Raw genomic sequence first — 24797 nt, forward strand, 5'->3', positions numbered from 1 at the left:
AAAACGGAAACTGATTAAAGCTGAAATTTGGGTTTATTTTATAACTTAACTGCTAGTTTCAATTTTAAAGCGGGAAGTGGGAGGTGAAAGTTTGTTTGAATTTTAGCCATCTCACGTTGAAACGAACAACTAGTTTGCTGTCACGATCAACATTTTAATTTGCCTAGATTTTGAATATTGGCATAATTTTTGACCCTCCAAGTGTATATAATTTAGATTAAATATGTCATATAATAATTTGTATGACAACATATAATTTCTTTTTAAAAAATTTAGAGGATTTTCTAAAAGAGTATGTAACGTAGAAATTAATCCTATTTCCTTATTATATTTTATTCTATTTTTATATAAGGATATAATATTTATTATATTATATCCTTATTATATATTATTATATTATATCTACATATCGAATTGAGGATTATAAACTCATAACCCAGCCCAGAACTATAAGTTCTTAGAGTTTCCAATTAATATATCTACATCCAAACTAATATTATAAAGAGGTAAAGTTTGTGAGGTTGTAGGGGGTAATCTCTGGATGTACTAAAACGATTTTGAAAATTCTTTTACCAATAGAAGGCCACATTATTTGTGTGTCATAGGCTATAATTTGGGCTATGATGAGACTGAATCATTACTAAAACGATCAATATAACATTGACTTAACCTATTCTTTCTTCCTACCCCATCCCTTCCTTATAGTATATATATTTAGATGTATATATTTATATATTATATTTTGTTAAATTAAATGATATTTGAGTGTTATGTTTATAATGAACAAATAATAAATAAATGTGCTGTCGAATTGGAGGCGTCTGTAGCTACGACACAGTATTATACCAATGTAGTTACTATCGTATTTATTGTTTAAGATATGTATAATTTGTTGTATATAATATATATATATATATATATATATATATATATATATATATATATATATATTAACTGGAGAAATTAAAAGACTTTTTCGTGGTACCCCGATTTGCAAAGTAAGTCGGAGAAAAACGGTCGAAAGAACGGTTGTTACGAACCCTGCTTTAACGATGAGAGATATATGATTGAGTTTTAAAGAAAAATTGCAAAGCTTGATAATGCCTACAAAAAAGTCAGCAACAGTATATGTATATATTTTATATTTAAGTCACAAAAAGTAGTCTTTTATATTAAAAAAATAATATTTAAATCGTTAGGTCATGTTTATTGGTCATTTTATCACAATGATGAATTCTTATTAAAATAAGTAAACTTATCGTCTCAAGTGCTTAAAACAAAATACTTTTCCTATTACTGCATACAATTTGGACGAATGCTTAAAGAGATACGACATAGATATGGAACCGCGAACGTGTCATAATCTCCTCATATAGTTTTTTTGAAATAAATTTATCAACAAAAAAAAATTTTATTTAGATAAAATTCGTTTTTTACAGTATGTTTTTATGGTTGCATTGTTTAGAGATAATTTAAAATATCAAATACGCAAGACAATTTTATTAATGTTCGCCCAACGCGAGTTTTAGCAGTCAGGAAATAAATCATAGCCCTTAGTACTAACCGAACTACAATCAATGTTTGCCGCCCAACGAAGTGGGCACGGGTCAGCTAGTGTGATCTATAAATCAACTTCCCAAACGACATTGCCATATATTTTTATCCACATATATGTAGATAAGAATATAGGTAAGAAATGCAGAAAAATTGCAATTTTTAGTACCCTGGTCATAAATTTTAACCCGTGACACACACTCACAGTCACTGATCTGTGTTATACACAATCCATTGGTCTTACGATAAAAATAATGGGATAAGATCTTCTAACATATTATATGATATATACAAGTAAATTATTCAATAAAAAACAAATTGCAATATTTTGAAAAAAAAAAATTATATTAAAAAACAGTTGATGAATATTTACTCTGGTAATAATAAAGTTAGCTGTCAAAAAATATAAACAAGACGTTACACACCAAATAACATTTATTCATAAATTATTTAAACATTTACATTTATATATGATCTACAATAATATTTGTGTAATAAAATATAGCTTACAGTACACATTTACCAAATATACAGTATAGAACAGTCGATGAGTTATATAGTTAGGCAAAGTCTTAAGAAGTTGGTCGATTATCGTTTTAAAACAAATAAGTAATGGTAAAAATTAAATATTACCACAGATTAAATTATTCAAATGAGATATTCGAACGTCTTTTGATTAAGAAAATTATAAATATAACTCAAATTGATAACAGATTCTGCGTTTAGGCCACACATAGTTTTTTTTTAACACACAATGGTCGATATTTTTGGAAAATACAGAAATAGTGTGAAATTAGCCTAATACATTGGCTTAAGTTTCTTAATTTTAAATCTCTATATATTTCAAGACACCGAATAATATTTCATATTATAATAAACATTAATATACGATATTAAAAAGTGTAACATTTACGAGTAAAGGTTATATTATGATAATATTATAATTATTAATTTATTATTAAACCGAAATAATAATCATGTAAAAAAACAAGTTATATTATATAATCAAATTAATGTAGTTTTTATAGACGTTATACAGATTATATAATTAATCTTATTTATCAACAACACAAATGAACTAAAACAAATATTCTCAAAGTAATTGCCAGGCTATGTCATTGATACGAAGTATTAATTTGTATTTGAAATATGATAGAATATTATTACAACATGCTTAGATTAAAAATATAATACAACATTGAATATTGGCAATTTTAAATACTACACTTTAAAATTTAGAACGACGAAATAGGTTAAAAAACAAAATAGGTTTTATATACAATAGTGTAATGTTAATTTATAGGCATAATTTTGAAACGTAAACGTCAAACGTGACATTGACTAATTTTTTTTTAAATTTATTTGTGGCAAAGGTACTACAATATAAATAAACAAAAACATTGATGATATATATTTTTTTATATCAATAAATTATAACTATGTAAATATATTCTACTTTTTGATATTTCATTTATAATTGAATTTAAACATTTCTTTCGACGTGTTATACTTATACGTTTAATTACTTAGGAGGTATAGAATGTGTCATAAGAAGTAGGTACCTTGTTCAACCGTAGTTGGCCCTGTTTAAATTTACTTTGAAATCTATTATTACTACGTGAAGGTGTTAGAATAATTTCAAATGTAAATTATATCAAACAAACCCTGTATTTAATAATACTATAGGAAAAATTGATAGAGGTAAATCGATTGCCGCTCTGAAGTTGTAGAAGTGGTATCGCAGTGATATTTTTTAAGTAAACAAGGCACAGCATTATTAATAGAGTAATACGATTTTTTTATAAACAGATATGTAAAGTTGTTTCAAATATAAAAATATTTTTTTCATGTTGTCAACACATATCGGTGACAAATTTCTTCAAAAGTTTCAAACAGAAATTACCAACTATTTTGTTGTTAAAATATATAAAACAATCATTCGATATGATTCATTGTTAGTTGACATTGTTATATAGTTTTTCGCGTTAACGGTTAATATTTATTACATTGCCAATGTCGGTTCGTGATGGTGACCGCGTATCACCACGTTTTTATCACGATCTTTAATAAAGTGACAAAAATACCCTCTTTCTGTAATATCCTTGAAATAATACAAATTCGAAATCAATAAAAATTAAAACTATTTGAACTTAAAGTTTTATTTTCTGAATTATTTAATTAATGAAGTTTTAGATACATTTTTTATCAATGACGTTTGTTGGCGCTTGTTATTGCGCGACTAATTTAAAGACTGACGTCAGAGCGGCAAAGTTATAATGTTCTAGTAGTTCTATTTAAATTGATTTAGAACCTTTACTTAAATACGAAGGACTATAATAAATTGTCAAAATTCTAACGAAGTAAGCTTTTAACGTTAATTATTTCAAAACAAAACATTGATATAAACGATAAACAATATATTTGTTAAACACCAATAATTATTTAAAATGTGATCCTTAATCTAGATACCGTTTACATTATATTTTACGGTAATTTTTAATCCGATTTGTACAAATCGTAAACAGAAATGTGTAAGTAACCTCACTAATGTCAATAAAAATGTATAATAATATATTTTAATTTATAAATGTATCTGAATTAATATATAGCATTAACCAGTTTTATAAAATGACAAGAAAATAGGTTTTTTTTATTATTATTGATTTGTTTACGATTTGTACAAAACAGATTAAATTTGACTCAACATTTAAGCGTGTTTTTAAGATAAATTAAATCGTATACTTCGTGAAAACACGCTACAAAGTCCGACGGTTGAGAGAACATGTCTCTGAAGTCTGTCAGTGGGTGATGAACGGGGCTCGCTACCGTACGATAATTATCGTACAAGTACGATAATAACATAACTACGTACGATGTACGATGGTACACTACTATCGTATGTAGATTGTACGATAATTTCCATTAGAATGAAAAATTAAATCAATAACAATTTTAATTGTTTTTACTGTCAGCGCCATCTTCGGGTCATTCAAAAATCCTTGCCAATCAGCGATCGATATCGATGACTTGATTCGATGCGGAATGTTGGCAGTTAGTCTTTTTGAATTTGGCCATTACAATACTTCGCGTATATATTGCGTATATATTTTTTCGTGTTGCTGTTTTTTTTTTTTAGTTTACTACTGATTTAAACTGTCATTAACACTGATTTAAAATATATTGTTCGGATTATTTTATGTATTATAATCATTATCCTAATGTACGATAATTTTGATCCATATACGATAATTTTACGGCCCTGGTACGATAACTGCCTGGCTTTAGGTTGGGAACACTGGTCATGAATAATGATTCATTGCACTAAGAAACAGTTGACATAACAATGTAAATGCACAATTTTGAGTATAAAAATAGTTTAATTATTTATTTATTACAGATATAACATTTATTGCAAGATTTTTAGAGAGTGATTAATAAAATTTTTATAGTAAATTTGCCATTTAGAAGTTACATCAGCCATGCCATCCATCAGGAACACATTCTCTCAGCAGTCGGCCTATCGGACATTAATTTTATCATTCACGCATTTATAACTAAAATAACATTGATACATAAAAAACCCTAGATACACACTCAGCGACTTAAAAACGTCCGCATAAAATGAGCGCACAATTTTGAATTGTGCGCTCATTTCAAATAGTCTCGCTTCGCCCGCATCACTGCACGCTCGTAAAAATGCCGAAGTGTTCGTTGAGAAATTGTAAAAATATTACGTCAAGAACATTAACTTTTTTAACTTAATGGGATATCGTCTTTTCGGTAAGTAAAAGTGTTTATTGATTTGTTTTTGTTGTTTTTATGACTTAATATACAATGCAATATATGATTTTGATTTAATTTGTCTCAAAACTTCACCCATCGGTCCAAGTATAATACGGCTAATTTCAATGACCGCATTGTCAGTGTAAGAACTATGCATAACAGCCTCCTTTTATTTTAATCGTATAATACAAATAATCCTGTTCTTATTCAATGGCGTCGATTTCTTATTTATTATGTTTAATTTTTTAACTAATAATTCTATATTATAATATAGTTTTTAATTTAGAAATTTTAAAAATTAATCGTATAAAAGCTATTATAGAAAATTTTATAGACGTTTGTTTAAATAATAACAGGTACCTGCTTAGTTTCGATAAAATGTTCTACTAATACTTTTTGAACGAAAAATTAAATAAATAATTTTACCAGTAAATATTCGTTTCATTAATTTATACGCAAGTTATGATAAAAGTATGAATACGTTTAGAACACAATTTAACCAACTCTTTAAAATTAATTCAATGTCGTATAAAAATAAACAGTATAAATAATATTCGTGTCAGCAATCCGCGTAAGGTTGAATTTGCAAAAAAAATGTTTATAATATAACTATAACAACTTATATAGAATTGCCGAGCGTTTGGTGACAATTTCGAGTGTTACTTTTGTTCGTGATTGTGTATCTTGAGTTTTTTTATATAACAATGTAAAATAATATAAATTCATACGCACCGAACAAATTAAATCTTGTACGAACTAAAACGCAAATATACATAAAACAGATTAAAAATAGCATAATATCAAAGTCACTACTTCACACGAAGATCTGTATCGGGAGTAAAAGTGCGCACTTCAGATAATAATTAGAGACCCATTTGTGTAGTAGAGCAACGTAAATAAAAAGGTTGCACAGAAATCAATTCTTGTACTTGTATTTGTTGGTGGAAGCATCGCTGCTTCCACCTTGCTCCTTTTCTCAATCGGCCGTCCACTGCAATAAGAAAATACTGTAGAGATATCTATACTATTTTTTTTTTTCTAAGCTGAATAAAGTTACATCTTCGTCTCGTGTAATCTTCTGTTCAAGGTTAAGTTTTCAGTCAATCGCGTTTCCGAGTTAGCTAGCATAGTTTTACATTTTAGTATATATATGTATTTTAAGAAAGCTTTGCTTACTGAATAATTGTTTTAAAGTTAAATTATTATCTATTTCTAATAAAGTAACAAACCTTCAAATTTGCTCCCCCCTCCTTACGGAGCTCCTGCTCCCGCCTCTCCATCTCTTCAGCGCGCAGCTGCATGCGTCTCACCTTCTCTGGATCCTTGACTCCACGAGCCGCCTCTTCGGCACGACGTTTCTCAGCGGCTTCCATCTGCTGTCTGCGCCTGGTCTCCTTAGAGCAAATGAAAATATAGACCCAAACTGGACATAAAGCATACAATAAAATCTAGAACCAAGGATCATAAATTTTGAGAGAAACAGAGGACCTCTAATTCTATAAATTTATTTTTTATTTAGAAAAATGCAGGCAGACTGAAAAACGGCAAATGGTCACCACCACCCAAAAACATGGGTAATGGTTGTAAGAATAAAGTTGGGTATGGGCGTACATCGTCAACGTGCCACTAACCCTAAGAATTGATGTCATGTCCCTTGTGCCTTTAATTACACTGGCTCACCCTTCAAACTGGAACATGTTGATGGTAGCAAATGTGATGAGTGGGTGGCACCTACCAAGGCGGATGTGCACAAAGCCCTACCAGTTTCTTCTATTTTCAAATGATTTTAATATCAACAATAAAGTTACTATTTTACACAACTTGAGTACAAATTGAGTACTGGATTATTCCAGCACAAAATAGACTAGGTGGAACTACTAAAAATAATTACAAAAACTAATAGATAACTTTAGATAAGCTTGTAAATTAAATGATATTATATAAAGGAATAAAAATAAGCAAAAGAAAATTATCATTACAGGCACTATCAGAATAGCAGTGGGCAGAGGGGAGGGTTGATTTAAAATAAATATAATTCAATCATGGTTAAAACTCAAAATCTATATAATTCGGGCATGATTTAGAAATTCGCATCTCGATTTTGGGTGAGAAGTAGGATTAAAGTGTACAGGGGGAGCTTTACAAACCGCCTGTACCACTCCCACCCTGCGGAAACCCATGGTTACCGAGATATTCATGATTAAAGTTTGAGGTTTAGTCACCTCGGAACTATCATTTCCTATAGTTTTAGACTAAAATAGGGTCAAATTAAAGTGGAGGGGTAAGGGGGGCTAACTCCTCTCCCCCTATTAATTGACATTGATACCTACTCTGCCTTAGACTATAGTGAATATGGGCCAATTCGGTTCTGTCACTCACCAACCTCTTGGCTATTTTTAAAGTTCTAGAATACTTTTTTATGATGATTTTGTTTTTAAAATATTTATTGTTGTTCTTCCTCGTACCCCTCCACATTTCCCAGCCAAAATCGAGACGCAAATTTCTAAAGCCAACCCAAATAGTTTAACTTTAATAAGCCTAATGTTTTAAATATGGCGCTGATTAGAATTATTGCTCACTTATCCAACAATCCTAATAATACTCCCTAATATTTTTTTATTTTAATTGTAAGTGTACCATTTATTACATAAGATGGCAATCGTTTTATTTATTTTTTAATTTCAGTTCAATTGTTGAATATTGATTGCATTCATCTATCTATATTTTATTATAAAAAAAAAGATTCCTTTTATTTCTGTAAATAATTATTTGATTACAAACCAAACGTTCAACTTACTGCATCTGGAGTCAATAATTCCGTTGCTGAGGGTCTACAGCAGGATGTGAATATTCCCATTTTTAGGAAAACTAAACAAAACTTGATTTCGCCAAATAATTGCACATTCCAGTCTTATCTACTAACACAGTATTTAAATGACAATAAAATTGACATTTAATAAAACGTTCAACATTTTTTTTTATTAAGGCATTGATTTTATTTAAAAATCTGAAAAAGACACTAAACTGTATGGGAAATGCCGAAGTAATTTATTTGAATAAAGTAAAAAAGCAAAATAAAACCTTAAAAGATAATTATGTAATTCACTATAACTACATACAGCACTACCACTACGCCACATTCAGTCTTACAAAAGTTAAACTAACCATTCTCATCCAAATTGTATTAATGTTTGCCATTATTGCTGATAATATAAAATACTTCAATAATAAAGAAACAAGTATTACAAATCCTTTGATCGAAATATCAACCGTATAACAACGTACGATGAAAAGTTCAACTTATCGATCAATATTAAAATATTACCAACCAAGAAATGTTAACTAGGTCACAAATCTAAAAGTTATAAAATATTTTTATACAATTATTTTTAAAGCCATTATTTCTCTGAGTTAGTTAGTTGTACTCGTAATCAAAGTTTATTTCAAAAAAGTATCTTTTTTTATTAAGACATAGTAAGGGTAACATTGGCAACATTGATTTTGTCGATACTCGATAAAATAAATTGCATATGTAACATCACTAACGCAAAGTACTTTACTGTGGGGCTGTCGAAAATTTTGGATTCAATAAAAATTGCGTTTTAAACATGTTTTCACGTGTAGCTTTGCGTTCAGGTACGTTAAATTCTCAAAGAATACGTTGCTATATTAATTATTTTTCTCTAAGTAAATTGATAACCTTGTGTTGGGGTGGTTTATGTAATCGTTTTTGACAAGTGCCGAATGAAATGTATTTTTTTTAATTATTAATTTTTAGTGATAACTGGCCATAAAATAAGAAGGAAATTGTTTTATAAGCCACTAGCTTGTTAACATCTAATGTCAATCAAAATTTAATCTAACATTAATTTGGTCAGCTGATAGTTCTGATACAAATATAATTAAAATGTAAGGAAGAATATTGGATATTTATATCTGTTTATGTTAATTTTATTAAAATTCCTTTAGTGTAAGAATATTTAAATATATTTTATCATCAGTGCAGTTCCTATTCAAAAAATGTTTAACAAATAATTTTTACCAGAGTTCAGAACTTAACCTTATACAATATGGGACACATTTTAAATTTAAAGAACAATAATTAATTTAAGTTCCTAACACAGATGCACCCAATAAAGTTAAAAATTAGCTAAAACATTCAAGCAATTTTTCAAATATATTAAACACATATTACAATATTACTTTTCAGTCGCGGCTCGTCAGTCCACACCGACAGCGCTTGTCGCTCGTGGCTCAGCCTCCGAAGTCAGTGGTGTGCGGGATGAGAAAAACTTCCCCAGGCCAGTGAGAGGTGAACCCGGTAAAGTTCGACTTGGCTTCATTCCCGAAGAATGGTAAGAATATCAAGTCTTTTAAATTATATTAAGTAATATTTATGTATTTAATCTAGAATACTAGATCTATATAAAGTTATCCTCAGTTCACTATGTAGAGTTAACCATGATATGTTTACTCTTATTAACTTCAACACATTTGTTGAAGTGAAGTCAGTACTATAGTACAGTACAGTAACAGCCTGTTAATGTCCCACTGCTGGGCTAAGGCCTCCTCTCCCTTTTGAGAAGGTTTGGAGCTTATTCCACCATGCTGCTCCAATGCAGGTTGGTAGAATACACATGTGCCATAATTTCAATGAAATTACACACATGCAGGTTTCCTCACGATGTTTTTCTTCACCGTCAAGCATGAGATGAATTATAATACAGCCTGTCAATATCCCACTGCTGGGCCTCATGTTCTATTGATGACAAGCTTATTCTACAAATTGGCTCCAGTGCCATTTCATTGCCGTCATGCAGATTCACATTCTATACATGTAGTATAAAGTTTTCGTTTTTCGTTCAACACAAATTCATTTGATTTATTTATATATATAAAATCTATTATATAATCGTTTTTTTTTTACTATTTCTAATGTTTATTATTTTTAATGAAATCCAATTTAAATATTCCAGGTTCCAATTCTTCCATTCAAAGACTGGTGTGACTGGTCCCTACACATTTGGTGTGGGTCTCGCCACATATTTGTGCAGCAAGGAAATATATGTCATGGAACATGAGTACTATACCGGTCTCTCCATTTTCGTAATGATCTATTATGCCAGCACCAGGTTTGGACCCAAACTTGCAGAATTCCTCGATAAAGAAGTAGATGTAAGTGAATCTTGTCATAGCTTTCAATTAACTTATTTTAATAGTAATACTTTAATGATAAATTGCCTTGCAATGTGAAAATTTCACTTTCCATCCTGAATCCCTAATCCAATGTTATCCTCACTATAAATATATGCTTCATCCTTAACCGGGGGTGAAAATAAAAGTATGTAATTTAATATTATAAATCTATATAAATATACATCTTTTATTTTTTAATTATTCTTATATTTTATTAGTGAAGACAAAAATAAAATAACTTATGAGCCCTTAAAAAGAAATAAGTTTTGCAATATTTAGACTTTTATCAAAACCAATATGATGTCTATATATATATATATATATATATAGGCAATGATGAAATAGTTCATTTTCAATAATGACTGGACCACTGGGCAAACACAAGAATTAATAAATCTTTCAAAATAGAACATATTTTTTAGAATAAAATAAAAATAAAAGAAATGGTAGAAACAAAAAAAAAGAAAGTTTAAAATTTTAAACCGATCAATATCCTCTGTGTTTCTTCTATATGTGATGTTCGCAGATTATTTTCACATACATGCCATAAAGAATATAAAATTTTTGATTCCTACAATTTATAATGTTTTACATTTACCAATTTATTTCTAGAACGTAGAAAGCAGCTGGAATGCAGGTCGCTTAGAAACTATTAAGTCTCTTGAAGATGCCATCGCTGGAGAGAAGGAGGCTCAGTGGAGGGCTCAAGGACAGGAGCTGCTCATTGAAGCCAAGAAAGAAAATGTTCTATTGCAACTCGAAGCCGCGTATAGAGAACGTGCATTGAACGCATACCAGGAAGTATGTTACCAAAGATTGTATATATACAAATAGATATATATGACGTTACTTGCTCTTTGATATTTTCTATTTCAAATCAAAAAAGTAAATTTGAATAATAATATAAGCTTGATAGTGCAAAATAATTTTAAGCCTCGTCAGTTATGAGGGTTTTGGAACTTATTACTCTCAGCTCCAGTTAGGATTGATGAACATGCACATGAGATAAAAAATCACCCAAAACATGCCTTTAACAATGATTTCCTTCACTGCAAAGAACAACATTAATAATTAACTGATAACTGGGTGTGAACTTGTGATCTTCGGTTACCTCGGCTCAAAATGAACCATCTCGACTCACCAACTACTTAAAAAGTCGAAAATAGCACTTATTAATATTATATATAAGGTTCAATTAATAAAGCTGTACCGATTCTACCATAAAGAAACCAAGCTGTAATGTGATTTAACTTATATAAATTGTTTTTGGACAGGTCAAGCGTCGTCTGGACTACCAACTCGAGAAGTCCCTCTTGGAACGCCGTATCGCCCAGAAGAACATGGTCGACTGGATCGTAACCAATGTGACCAAGGCCATCACACCAGACCAGGAGAAGCAGGCCATGGACCGCTGCATCGCAGACCTAGCGGCCCTCGCAAAGAACTAAAATTTAGTTATTTATTATCTGCATATTGTTAATAAACTGAAATCAAGCGTAATATAGTTTATGGGAGTTTTTTTTTTAAAACATTCGTATCTACATACGCGTCTCTCAGAAATGGCCTGGTTTTAGAACAAGCTAATTTCCGAAGGTAGAATTGATTTTTAATAAGTTATGTTTGTGATTTTAATAAAAGTTTATATAACTTTATTCCTTATTTACACATTTGGTTCTGTATATAGGCGAATATTTTTAACCCTACCTCAGAAGTTTCTTAAGAACATACTTTATGGTATAATTCATTTACTTCTATACTAAACTTCAAAGTTGCGTCACCACTAAATCAAACTTGTCTACTTATATGACATCAACACGCTTTGGTAACAAAACAATCCATCTATTTTAATAAAAACAATCCTTAATAATATCGTGTATATCACTGGAGCAAACATCTATAGTTAATGTCTAACCAATATGTATATACAATACTATATAAAACTTCTTTCAGGAAGTATATCATTTTTATCATAGCCAGTGGTGCGTTGCTCTCTGGACCAATCGTGGATTACTTTGGTAGGAGAAAAGCTAACTTTACAAGCTATTTTTCCATTGATCTAACAGATATCGATTTCTTAAATAAAACAAAACACATTTGTTATATATTTTTATTACAATAAGATATTACTTGACAACAGTGTGGTTATACAGTTAAGGGCGTATAGCCCACAGTTAAAGCTCTTTGAAACTTTTCGTCACCCTTGGTTACTCTATCGTTTATACAAAACGTCGACTCGCCAGCTCTAGATCTAGACACGACTCTTTATTCTTTAAGGCGAAACTACATTTTGGAGCAGAATATTGCTTAGTTTAACGTAATCTTCGATATACAACAAGATACTTTTTTTTAAACAAAAATCCCTATAAACAACTAATCAAAGGATACTCAAAAAAAATTAATATTAGGATTTTTTGTTGAGTGACCTCTTTTTTAAAGGCGTCTTTATTTGAACCGTTATATCTTGTAAATATTTAAGAACATGTTTTAAGCATCCAAAGTTTTCAGCCCTTTGCTATTATAAGAAATAACAAGAAGTGCGTTTTTCTTATAGTACTAACGACGTCTATCTTTGGTAAACAAGAGACTACGATACGGCGATCGTCGTGCGCACGAATGCACTCAATACAAAATATATAAAAATCACACATATATTTCTTTACGATTTGAAAAACTGTAGTTTCGCCCGAGACAGTGGAATCGATAACCGTTTTTCTCATTACACAAATCGCCGATTGAGCTTAATATTTAAAAAAAAAAAACAACAAAAATTGCACAATGTATAGAAGTACACCGGAAATTGTCTCATTATACATTATAAGACAAATAAATATTTCCAAATCACCTAATATTTAAAGTCCACCCGCTGTGAGAACGCATTTTTTGACGTCTGTCAGTTGATCACGATAAAAAATAAACAGCTGACATAACCTCGTGGATATATGGATTTATAAAAATACTGTTTGCTTATTTATTTAAAATTAAATTTAGCACAACATTAACTGCACGTTGACATAACGATATTAAAATAAAATAGGAAAAAAATAAACGCTAAAAATATTTATATCGTACCTAAATTCTTTCACTTCAAAGTTACACAGTCCATTCGATACCGGACGTGTCAGTAACGCCTTTTCCCAGCAGCCGGACATTAAGACAATCCAATAAGATAATAATTACTGTACACAGATACAAACAGGATTAAATTTAAGTGTATATTAATTAATTTTGAATAATATTGGCAGCTCAACCAGTCCTGGAAGGCAGTTTGGTAGCTATTATTTTTTCTGATATGTACAGTAATGACATTTTAGAATGAATCGCAGCCGTGTTAACGCTAAAGCTTATAATATTACAAGCTATATTAAATTATAAATATCGTATCAAAAACAGTGCACTTAAAGTAACGTTACACTTAGCAAAAAATGCATAAAAACAAATAATACGATATAAAAAATATATAGTATGTATATCTTTATTACAAAATACCTAACAGTGATGGGAATAATTGGGTATTTAAATTATAATTTCACTCCTCATAAATACAGTTACATTGCAATAGAAGATTTAAACTAAAAACCGGCGACTAGCTTAGAGATGGTAGAATTCTACGAGTTATGCATAGTTCAGAACCGAGCATAAGGGGCGTATCAATATATCAATCGGGTAGGCTCCTTGTCTATTCATATGGTGTCGGGGAACAAGCTTGCCAACACTGCCAAAGGATGTTAGCATCAATCAGGCGCCCGGGTGGAAATAAAATTCTTGTATCCTTTATTTCACTCACATCATCGACCTCGGACTGAAGTTCCAAGAATACTTAAGTTGTATACAAATTAATAGAATAATAAAATTGATTGACCGATGACTTCCCGAGCGCATGTGACGTCACAACGTTAAATTATCCCCTGGCTGGCTGATTCGTGTATTGTTTTTCGCGTTCGTCATCGATCATCAGAGCTTTCATTGATTTTTTTTTCTGACAAATATGGAAGCGAATGATTTTTTTTTTAAATTTAAATACCCAATTCTCAATAGCTACTTTATCGGAAGACCCATCGTCTAATAATACAAAAAAAAAACTTTAAAACCCTCAACATCCGCGTCACAACAGACCAAAAACTTGTATCGTGGTACTCTGAGAACATCTTTGTGCGCACTATTATTATTATTAAATATACCGGTTTCAATAACGTTAAATAACGCTTGACAGCTACGCAGTTATTTTTCGAAATTTATCGAGCATTTCCCGATAAATAATCGAAATTAAACCGGGACATTTAATAATAATAATATTATGAACCCTCACAGCACATTATCTCAAAAATGAAATTAAGATTTAATTTCGAAACAACTTACACGATGATGCCGAGAAACTTACCAAAGTAAAATTGTTACAAAAGGACAATCTAAACAAAAAAAAACACAATATAAAGTAGTATTTGGTTTCGAGACGTCCATGTTAAAGCTACTTTAAGTCCCGTCGCTGAGAGATCTCTGAGAGTCGCTGAGAGAGATTTTGATTTTAGAAAATTTTACATCGAGCTCATTATTTATTTCTTGAATACATTTTGGCGACGAGTAAAAAAAATAACAAAACGTCATGTGCTGGCGTTAGTACGATGTTCGGCGGAACACTCGTGTTTGGTCACCGCACGCAAGAGTGGAGTATTTTCATCAATCGTTTCAAGCAATTTTGTACAGAAGTTTGTATTACCGATGAAAATGATAAGACCGGTGTCAAAAGTTTGCGCAATTTTATTGACTGCTTTCTTCAAAGACACATACCGCGTAGCAAAGGGTTTAGTCATTCCTACCGATCCGATTCCGATGAACATATACAACATGAAAGTTTAGTGCAAAAGCGAAATAATCATTTTATTTCTAAACGAAGTACTTTTGCCGAAAGATATATGTTTTATAAGGCGGAACAACGACCGGGGGAAGAACTAGCAGAATGGGCAGTGCGAGTGCGTAGTCTCGCACAACAATGCGAGTTTAAATCTGACCTTGATACGGAATTACGGGATAAATTTGTGTTGGAGCTGGAAAACGATAAAGAGAATGAAAAATTGCTGAAAGTATTGAATATCTGACATTCAACAAAACTTTGGAATTAGACACGAGTGTTCGTTGCGCGCGCATGGCGTTGCAGACTTCCAAAAAATGCCGCCTGTCGGCGTCGCAGGACGGGGCGCTGGTGCATCGAAAGCCTGTTGCTTTGAAAGCCCGCTCACCACCGGTAGCAAGGAATAGTGTTCCTAACGTGAAGCAAGTGTGTGTTGTGTGTGGTTGAGTTAATATTATTCGAAAGTTCAGAGTTACATCGTCCGTTCGATCACAGATCTGCCAGACCAGCAGTTCACTTCAACACGCGTGAAATGTTATAATTATAATGGTCAATATCGCATATGACTTTTTGACATTTGACGACCGTTATCTACGGGGAGTCTCGAGGTCTCTCAGCGGCCGGGCGTTAAAGTCGAAGTGGAAACATAGTTAATACCGATCCATACAAATTAGAAAAAAATAAACATTATAAAAATATCTTCATTAACTTTCATGACCAGTTACAATCTGTTCTTTAAAATATAAATTTGACTGATAATTATTTTGTAATCAATAATACAAAATACATCCGTTTTGTGCAAAATCAAAAATAAAATTCAAACAATGTTTCAACGTACTTAACACTGGAAAGTCACAGGTACAGTTAACAGAACAAATTCTATTGAAACATGACGCGTCTTCTATCCTTCGCCGTATAATATTAAATTGTAAAGTTATTTGTGCTTATTTTAAGATATTTTAGCAATAATAAATAATAATAATGCTTATTATCTAACATACGAAATATATAATATAAACAAAACCCTGTCAATTACAAGGTTTTTTCGCTGACTTCGTTAAACACATTCTCTATAATAATTTGACAGAACTAAAAATAATTCCTTTGTCACGTTCATAATATAAAATTAAAAGGTTGTATGAAAAAATTAACATTCAGTTTAAAAGTCGAGTGTAGTGAAAATTATGAAGATTATATGAATAAAATATAAGGATATAGTTATTCCAGTAGTAAAAGGTTTGAAATTTTGCTGCTGGAACAAAACACTGATTGTGTCCTTGAAGTATGAATCTGGATCCAGGTCCGAGTTATGAGGGATTATCATCGACAAGGATTCGCGTCTTTCCGTGCCGCAGGACAACAGTCTCACGGCTGGGCTAAGCGCTCCTCTCTAATGCGAATTTGTCGACATACAATAAGTCCTAATTTTTTAATCTCATATTTTTTCCTATTCTTGTTTAAATTGTAATTTGTATAGTTACGTTTGTATGATACATATAATTTATTAAAAAAATATTGTAACTTAATTTTTACTTACAACCTTTTGCACTTAAGTAGCGTTGTGTTGTATTGAAAACAATAGCAACTTATTTTTGCCTCGTGAATATAGTAACCGCGCTTTAGTCAAATTAATTTATGATTGCGTAAAACGGACCCGGCATTAATAGTTCGTAGCACAGAAAATATATTAACATAAAAAAAAAATCATCGCAACATTACTCTTCCAATGCCAACAGCATTGCTGTATTAGATTAAATAAAATTTCAAAGCTAATTCCAGTACATTTTAGATATAAATAGCTTAAACGCTAAAAACGAGGTTGTATACATTTAAAAATTATATTAGCACTTAAAAATAAATGAAATTAAGGTGCTACTTAAACAAATGGCTTCTCAAAAGAAAACAAAATAATAAAGTGAATTTTGCAAAAACATCAGATTAGAAGCACCATTTTTAAGTTCGAACAACAGATACAGATATTATTTCAATTCTGTCACCTGTCATTCGAATTTGACGTTTGATTTTTTTTTATAAAGCTCACCCAACACCGGTCCTGTTACAAGATCGTGCATTTTTTCTTCTTAATCCTGTTATCTGACTTGATGTGGATCCTCTCCGCTTCTTGGAAGCGACGGACTAGTCTGACGAGTTCGTGGAAGGCCTGGTCAACGTTCATTCGCGCTTTAGCGCTGCATTCAATGTATGGTACTTTCAACTGTCTCGATAGTGCCTGCGCCTCATCTAATGTGACCTATAAATTGAAATTAAAATTGGTAAAAACAAATACACGGACCAATTGAATGTTTTTATAAATGTGAAAATTAATGAAAATTACATGTCTATGTAATAATAGTTTATTTTTTATCATTTAATTCCTTCGAAATTGTTTCTAAGATTTTCGTCCGAATTAATGCAATGATAAATGACTCCATCTATTATGTACTTCATTTACTTATCGAATGTCGATACTTTGTAAAGATTTGACGAAATTAAAAAAGTTAAATATGTCTAACAAATATCGCGTAGGTAAGCTTTGTTGTTATGGTAGTATATATCTCGTAATGTAAATGTGTTGCTAAATAAACAATAGTCAAGGCCCATCAGCGGCGTAAGTCGTGGGCGACGTGGAGTTCAGCCTACTGCCTCGAGGCCTAAGGGGCCCTACGCCTCCAAAATTTTGTGTTAAACTGGTATTAGATACATTAACTTCCGCTTTGGACAAATTATCGCAGATCTCAATAACTTATTTAAAGACACTTCAATTACATATTGTTATATTTATTCTTCATTAAAAAAAAATATATACGAAAATGTCTAGAACGGTATGGTGCCCAAGCCGATGTTGCCTTATGCAGCTTGAAATCATGAAAAATATTCAACTAAAATTATTTAACAGAGTTTCGAATAAGCTTTTTTCTAAAAAAAAAACTTCCTCTGGGTATGTGTAAGCCTCCCCTCAACACAGATTGCAAAACTATCTAACTCGGAAATTAGCAGCTCATCCAAATGTTATCGAGTATTATATTATAAAATTTGTTAAAAATTTTTAATATACTTTTGTTTTATGTAATTTGTGTGAAATATGACTATGAATATTAATAAACTTTCCTTTCACTATTTCCCCGGTTCATATAAAATGCTTTCACATTATATATTAGAAAATACTAATAAACGAACCTTGGAGCCACACAATTGTTCTATTCATTCCCACATTACCGCTTAACTCAACCTAAATCTTTTCATTCATTGACCAAGACATAAATAACTCAATTCATAATAATCAAAATAGAAAATAAACCTTAAAATAAACGGATGTTCTGTTTTAACAAACAATTTATAACATATAAGCTCAATAAATAAGCCAAATTTCCATTTTTTACTAACTACATAATAGCTGGCATGCATTACCTCATTTTTATAAACAATTATGAGATAAGACTCGTGGAATGCCTACCAATTGTATGTTAATGAAAATGGTACTGTGACAGAAATCTTCATATAAGTATAAACAAATGCAATGCTATCCTGTAAGAACTCACTTCATTACTCACTCGTGAAATATTAACAACCAACTTATAGTGATATATTATTTTGTGTATTCTTGAAATGTTATAATTATTATGGTCAATGTCGCAGGCAAGTTTCTGACATTTCACTTTTTCTAGGATGACTTTCGAATTCGCTTTTACAGCCCTATTCTACACAGTTTAACACAATCAGATGATTGTTATAGAAAACCTTACTGGACAAACAAAAAGAGGTTTATAATGCAGGATGTGATAACTAATATATTTATTTCTTATTTGTGCTTATTGTTTATTTTTTTCTCTCTGCACTGTTCTATCTACTGCACTGTTTCTGAATGTAATCTTTGTTAAATGCTGTCCTACAATTAATTGATTTATTTTATGGCTATGGCTTTTTTATTGCGTTTTGTCTTATTAAGGATATTCCGATATCATAATTTCTAGTTGCAATAATAGAATGATCTCATAAACATGACATAACATAAAAGATGAAAATGATGAGTGTTTGGCTAATACGATTCGACTTACCACTCTCTGGTGCTCCAAGTCAGCCTTATTCCCCACCATCAGCATGGGGAACTCATCGCGGTCCTTCACGCGAAGAATCTGCTTGTGGAACTTGAACAGCTCATCGAAGCTGGCGTGGTCAGCTACCGAGAATACTAGGAGGAATCCTTCACCCGAACGCATGTACTGTTCTCGCATCGCACTAAATTCCTCTTGACCCGCAGTGTCTAGAACTGGAGGAATAATTCAATTAAAATAAAAAGACCAACAAGGATTTATTTCAATCGTGTATGAAGCTACATTATGATCGTCACAAGAAATTTGCAAAATTTCAGTTCAAGTAGTTTAAAAACAAGTTGTAATATTTGATCCACTGAGAGTCAAAATCATTGGATAGAACATGCGGATCCTAAACGAAAATAACAAATTCAAACCCAAGAAGTTATACTGATGTATTTTTATAATTTATCTTGCCTTCACCGAGAAAGTAAAACATCTTGAGGAAACCTGCATGTGCAGGATGAAAATATGCCACACTTCATAACAATGTCGTGAAATAAGTGACATACCTTCTCAAAAGCTATTCGACCCACATATACTAAGCAGGTATATTGAAATAGAAACATTTCCCAAATCCATTTCAATTGAAAGAGGGGGAACAGGTAAATGTAAAACATTGACCTTAAATTGCTATAAAAAAATTTATAATAATAAATATTATATGAGAAAATGGCCAATGACTCACTGTCCAACTTAGCTGGAATGTCATCAATGACACACTGCTTTGTGTAGCTGTCCTCAATGGTGGGGTCATAATCCGTTACAAAATAACTCTGAAACAAATTGTCTATTTTAAACCCTCATTATTTAGTTTATAAATGTCTTGCTCTAAGGCCACAGACCTAGGGATTTTACCTCATGCTTTGAAATGTAAAAAGTTTCATTATTACAGAACCTTAACATTTTTCTGTCACATCAGATTATAAAAGTGTGGGAATAGAGTGCATTTTTGTGCACTATAATATGGCTAGCCTTTCTATGAATGGCTGCCGGTGCCAAAATTAGTTATGAAATATTATTATTACTTAGTAAATATTATATCATAAATCATATGATATAATATTTACTGTGTTCTAAATCACATTTATAACCTAGTGCTTTTGGAAAAATTAAAAACATAAAATAAGAAAGTCTTACATTTTAAAGAAAAGCAAATAATTAACATAAATAATTTTATATTATTTCTTTTTTTTCAATATTTATAAATAGTTTAATGTAATATTTGTTTATAAACTTATGTGCTTAATTTTATTTTTATTTACAATAGCAACGAAACAGCTGCTGCAATCAATCATTGTTTTTTTTATATAATATTAAAAAGTAAACATGAATGAATCTCTTACGATATTATATAGGATGAGTTAAGTCACTCTTTAATTTCGACATATAAATATTAGTACTTTACCTTAATTCATGAGTATTTTTAAGTAATAAAATTTCAGTAAGCATTAATTTCTTGAAAATTAAGTGATTGATTTTAATAATTAGTCATGCTGGACACTAATGAGTTATGAATGACCTTCGTCATTTAGGAATGTTCATTTGAATAAATTTGCACATGAATAGTAAATGATTTTGATTAAGAATTCAGGAAATAATTGCAATTTTTATCAGTAATTTAAGAAGAGGGTTTATTTATGAATGAATAACAATTAAAGGTTTCCCATATATAGTTAATTTTATAAGGAAATGACCACATGTTAGTTAGTAATGATCAATAAGTAGAAATGATGACACCGGTGGGCGGCGTCGTCTTCTAGCTATTTGGACCTTGGCTTCATACTTAAGACACTATTTATAAATATGAATGTTTTTCATTATTATACACAAAACAATATTATAATTATATTTCAGTAAGGGAGTATAGGTGGCTAAAAATAGAGTAATATAGGTCTCGTAGGCGTATCAATAACCAAATACGGCAAAATACCTGTATAAATTGAATTGTAATGGCACTCTTTCCAACACCTCCGCCGCCAACAACAACAAGTTTGTACGTTTGAGCTTGACTTGGTCTATCTCCGGGTCTCGACATTTCGAATAACAACAATTATAACTACTAAATTGAAAATAAAACACTTTATCTACAGTATTTTCTAATTTCAGTGACGGTCACGGATGATTCAATTGTTACGACTTGTTACACGCAGCATTTTACAAAATCACAGACTATAAACAACAGTTAATCTAAAAATACCATGGGAAAAAAAATACGAAACACTACACTGAGTAAATTGAAACGTTAATATCAGCTGCACGTTGATGTTGCCACCTAAAAAAATGTTTTAATTAAAATATTAACCAATGATATCAGTAATTTCAAAATTCGTAACTTAACGACTGACTACTTTATATAGGACTGAACTCTAATAAATATGTTAAAACATATACAATAAAAACTATGATCCACCAATGATTATCATACATAAATGTTGCCATATAAATAAACTTTAAATTGTCGTAACCGATCACTATATCTGTCAAATTTTATATTTGAAGTTTCAAGTTTAGATAGAGTACAGACCGTTTTATTTTGCTATTGCTTACAAAAAACAAGACTAAAATTTGGGTAACTTTTATTGGACGATTGTGTATTAGTTAAAATGTTCTCAACCAGCTCTCAACGAAAGTTTTGGACCTTCAGTGATGAAAGCGAGATAGCTCGTCACCGAGAAAAGCACAATTTGGAATACATATCAAAACATGGCCAACATATTGATGAATATCAAAGATATAACTTTTTTCTTTCGCCAGAAGAAGAAAGGCTGCTGCTAAAACAATACGAGCTTCACTTAAAAGAGTTTTGCAAAAGATTCATGCCACCAATGCCGAAAGGAGTAGTGGGCACTGCGTTTCATTATTTCAAAAGATTTTATTTATATAATTCATCAATGGACTATCACCCTAAGGAGATTCTAGCTACTTGCGTGTATTTAGCTTGTAAAGTTGAAGAGTTTAATGTTTCAATTGGTCAATTTGTTGCTAACATCAAGGGTGACAGGGAAAAAGCCTCAGACATCATATTAAATAATGAATTGCTTTTGATGCAACAACTAAACTATCACTTAACAATTCATAATCCATTTCGACCAGTTGAGGGGTTTTTAATAGATATTAAGACGAGATGCACACTCGCAAATCCCGAGCGCTTAAGAAGTGGCATAGATGAATTTCTTGAGAAAGTATTTCTGACAGATGCATGCTTACTTTATGCACCGTCTCAAATTGCTTTAGCTGCGGTTCTTCATGCAGCTAGCAAAGAACAAGAGAACTTGGATAGCTATGTAACCGATATGTTATTCCGTGATGCAGGCCAAGATAAATTAGCCATACTCATTGAAGCAGTACGCAAGATACGATCAATGGTTAAAATGGTAGAAAGTCCAGCACGGGAGCGTGTAAGAATAATTGAGAAGAAATTAGACAGATGTCGTAATCAAGAGAATAATCCTGACAGCGAGATATATAAGAGGCGTATGAGAGAAGCGCTCGATGAAGATGACCTTCCGCACACTGGTTCGAGTAGAATGTCACTTGATACCAGCGGTATATCACAAGTTCTATCTCCATCTGCTTCGTAGATAATAAGAAAAATAACAAGTTCTGACATTAATATTTAAAATAAACATATGACTTTTATTTAAAATAAACATTGTCTTTTATTATAAAATAAACTAGAATGTATATAATGTAAGAATAATTTTCTTTGTTTTAATTAAATTTATTTAAACCAACGAGTACACAAAAAATTTAAATTAAAAGTTTACCCCTGAATCTAAAAAGTGTAATATATATATATATATATGTAATATGTATATATATATATATATATATATATATACATATATATATATATATATATATATATATATATACAGGTCCATCTTTAAGCTATTGGAGGCCCTGGGCACATTAGGATAATGGGGGATATGACTGTGACATTAAAATATTTTTTTCGCTAATAAATATTGGTTATTGTTTGGTTTGCTTTGAACATGCTTACTCTACTTTAATGTTTATTTTTAAATTTTCTTGTAGTAATAAAAACTTTTTACAAAATAAATTCTAGTTATCCCATTTAAACAAGGATAAATGCTTTGCTACTTACGTACTGCGTTTTTTTTCCTGGCCATCTAATTAAGGAAATTATCACACTTGTATTATAAATTCAATTTTTTTTTTAAATATATACTTTTTTTCTGGTGCTGCTTAATTTTGGTGCCATTCTTAAATTTGTTGTCTTGAAACGAATATTATTAAATTATTTTATGACTCCAAATAGGTATAAGCGAAAAATTATTATTAATTTATATGGTAAATGTAAGGTAAATGGTTGTATCGGATGATAGCATATAATCTTTATTGTTCAAGGACTATGGTTTATAATGCAGTTCAATACTTCAAAAAGCGAAGTTTTTGGGACAGATCCAGGTATTCAATAAAGCATTTCAGCTAGAACTATTCGTCGACGTCTAGAAGAGGCGCAGCTCTTTGGAAGGATTGCTCGAAAAGTTCCTTTGCTAAAAAATGAACACCTACGATAAGAAATTTGGACATTGGACCTATCACCAGTGAAAATTGATGTTATTTTCTGACGAGACAAAGATAAACCTAATTTCTTCCAATGGTAAGCAGTACGTACGGCGTCCGTCAAAAGCAGCGATGAACCCTAAATACACAAAAAAGCAGGTAAAGCATGTAGGTAGCAACATCAAAATTTGAGGCTCTGCTGAGCTTGTTAAGATGTTTTGTGTTCTTAATTAGCTATTCATGATTTCAAAAATAAGAAAAAAAAGCCGAGATGGCCTAGTGGTTAAAACGCGCGAATCTTAAACGACGATCGTGGGTTCAAACCCGGGCAAGCACCACTGAATTTTCATGCACCTAATTTGTGATTATAATTCATCTCGTGCTTAACGCTGAAGGAAAAAATCGTGAGGCAACCTGCATTGAAATTATGCCACATGTGTATTCCACCAATCCGCATTGGAGCAGCCTTGTAGAATAAGCTTCTTCTCCAAACCTTCTCCTCAAAAGAGAGAGGGGGCCTTAGCCCAGCAGTGGGACATTAACAGGCTGTTACTGTTACAGATTTCAAAAAGTATTTAATTTAAAGTTATTGTTAACTGTTGAAAAATAAACTATCTTGTTAACAATGCCTTGATTTCATTTCCAGCTTTATTCAGGGTTAATTGTGCTTTCATTTAAGTACCAAAATAAGCATTAAAAAGCTCTACACTCACAATATAGACTTAAAGTAAATATTTACTCACATAGAACTACTGTCCCTAATTAGTTGGCCACGACTATGTATAACCTACTCA

At 31.1% G+C, this 24797-nt stretch overlaps 4 protein-coding genes across 6 annotated transcripts; 2 read left to right on the plus strand and 2 right to left on the minus strand.

The window, feature by feature from the left end:
• Positions 1 to 1971: 1971 nt before the first annotated feature.
• Positions 1972 to 8625, minus strand: LOC126776273 (small VCP/p97-interacting protein). Of its 3 annotated transcripts, none has more exons than XM_050498606.1 (3): positions 8503 to 8625; positions 6567 to 6728; positions 1972 to 6328 (listed from the first exon to the last, which is right to left on the minus strand). In XM_050498606.1, exons 1-3 carry the CDS (start codon positions 8533 to 8535, stop codon positions 6314 to 6316), a joined length of 210 nt encoding a protein of 69 aa, XP_050354563.1. In that variant the 5' UTR covers positions 8536 to 8625; the 3' UTR covers positions 1972 to 6313. The 3 variants fall into 3 exon arrangements, with proteins under 3 accessions (XP_050354563.1, XP_050354562.1, XP_050354561.1); XM_050498605.1 differs by lacking the exon at positions 8503 to 8625 and adding an exon at positions 8135 to 8365; XM_050498604.1 differs by lacking the exon at positions 8503 to 8625 and adding an exon at positions 8135 to 8301 and having other exon boundaries at positions 6567 to 6731.
• Positions 8626 to 8804: 179 nt separating this feature from the next.
• LOC126776520 (ATP synthase subunit b, mitochondrial) lies at positions 8805 to 12040 on the plus strand. Its single transcript, XM_050499112.1, has 5 exons — positions 8805 to 8973; positions 9548 to 9692; positions 10314 to 10512; positions 11146 to 11334; positions 11808 to 12040. The coding sequence occupies exons 1-5, from the start codon at positions 8946 to 8948 to the stop codon at positions 11979 to 11981; spliced, it is 735 nt and encodes a 244-aa protein (XP_050355069.1). The 5' UTR covers positions 8805 to 8945; the 3' UTR covers positions 11982 to 12040.
• Positions 12041 to 12626: 586 nt separating this feature from the next.
• Positions 12627 to 21658, minus strand: LOC126776526 (ras-like protein 2). Its single transcript, XM_050499120.1, has 4 exons — positions 21404 to 21658; positions 20159 to 20246; positions 19435 to 19646; positions 12627 to 17630 (listed from the first exon to the last, which is right to left on the minus strand). Exons 1-4 carry the CDS (start codon positions 21506 to 21508, stop codon positions 17436 to 17438), a joined length of 600 nt encoding a protein of 199 aa, XP_050355077.1. The 5' UTR covers positions 21509 to 21658; the 3' UTR covers positions 12627 to 17435.
• Positions 21659 to 21985: 327 nt separating this feature from the next.
• On the plus strand, positions 21986 to 23117 carry LOC126776511 (cyclin-H). Its single transcript, XM_050499096.1, has one exon. It carries the CDS (start codon positions 22077 to 22079, stop codon positions 23052 to 23054), a length of 978 nt encoding a protein of 325 aa, XP_050355053.1. The 5' UTR covers positions 21986 to 22076; the 3' UTR covers positions 23055 to 23117.
• The last annotated feature ends 1680 nt before the right edge of the window (positions 23118 to 24797 follow it).

This window comes from Nymphalis io, chromosome 20 (assembly GCF_905147045.1).
Source record: "Nymphalis io chromosome 20, ilAglIoxx1.1, whole genome shotgun sequence".
NCBI classification, from domain to species: domain Eukaryota; kingdom Metazoa; phylum Arthropoda; class Insecta; order Lepidoptera; family Nymphalidae; genus Nymphalis; species Nymphalis io.

Excerpts from the sequence above, each read along its gene's own strand:
- LOC126776520 (XM_050499112.1), top strand. The coding sequence starts at position 8,946 with ATGTTTTCACGTGTAGCTTTGCGTTCAG. Across the intron at positions 9,693-10,313 it reads GGCTTCATTCCCGAAGAATG|GTTCCAATTCTTCCATTCAA; the intron begins GTAAGAATATCA and ends TAAATATTCCAG. Across the intron at positions 10,513-11,145 it reads TCCTCGATAAAGAAGTAGAT|AACGTAGAAAGCAGCTGGAA; the intron begins GTAAGTGAATCT and ends ATTTATTTCTAG.
- LOC126776526 (XM_050499120.1), bottom strand. The coding sequence starts at position 21,508 with ATGTCGAGACCCGGAGATAGACCAAGTCAAGCTCAAACGTACAAACTT. Across the intron at positions 19,647-20,158 it reads CATTCCAGCTAAGTTGGACA|TTCTAGACACTGCGGGTCAA; the intron begins GTGAGTCATTGG and ends TTATTCCTCCAG. Across the intron at positions 17,631-19,434 it reads ACTTGGAGCACCAGAGAGTG|GTCACATTAGATGAGGCGCA; the intron begins GTAAGTCGAATC and ends TTCAATTTATAG.
- LOC126776273 (XM_050498604.1), bottom strand. The coding sequence starts at position 8,194 with ATGGGAATATTCACATCCTGCTGTAGACCCTCAGCAACGGAATTATTG. Across the intron at positions 6,732-8,134 it reads AATTATTGACTCCAGATGCA|GAGACCAGGCGCAGACAGCA; the intron begins GTAAGTTGAACG and ends ATTTGCTCTAAG.
- LOC126776511 (XM_050499096.1), top strand. The coding sequence starts at position 22,077 with ATGTTCTCAACCAGCTCTCAACGAAAGTTTTGGACCTTCAGTGATGAA.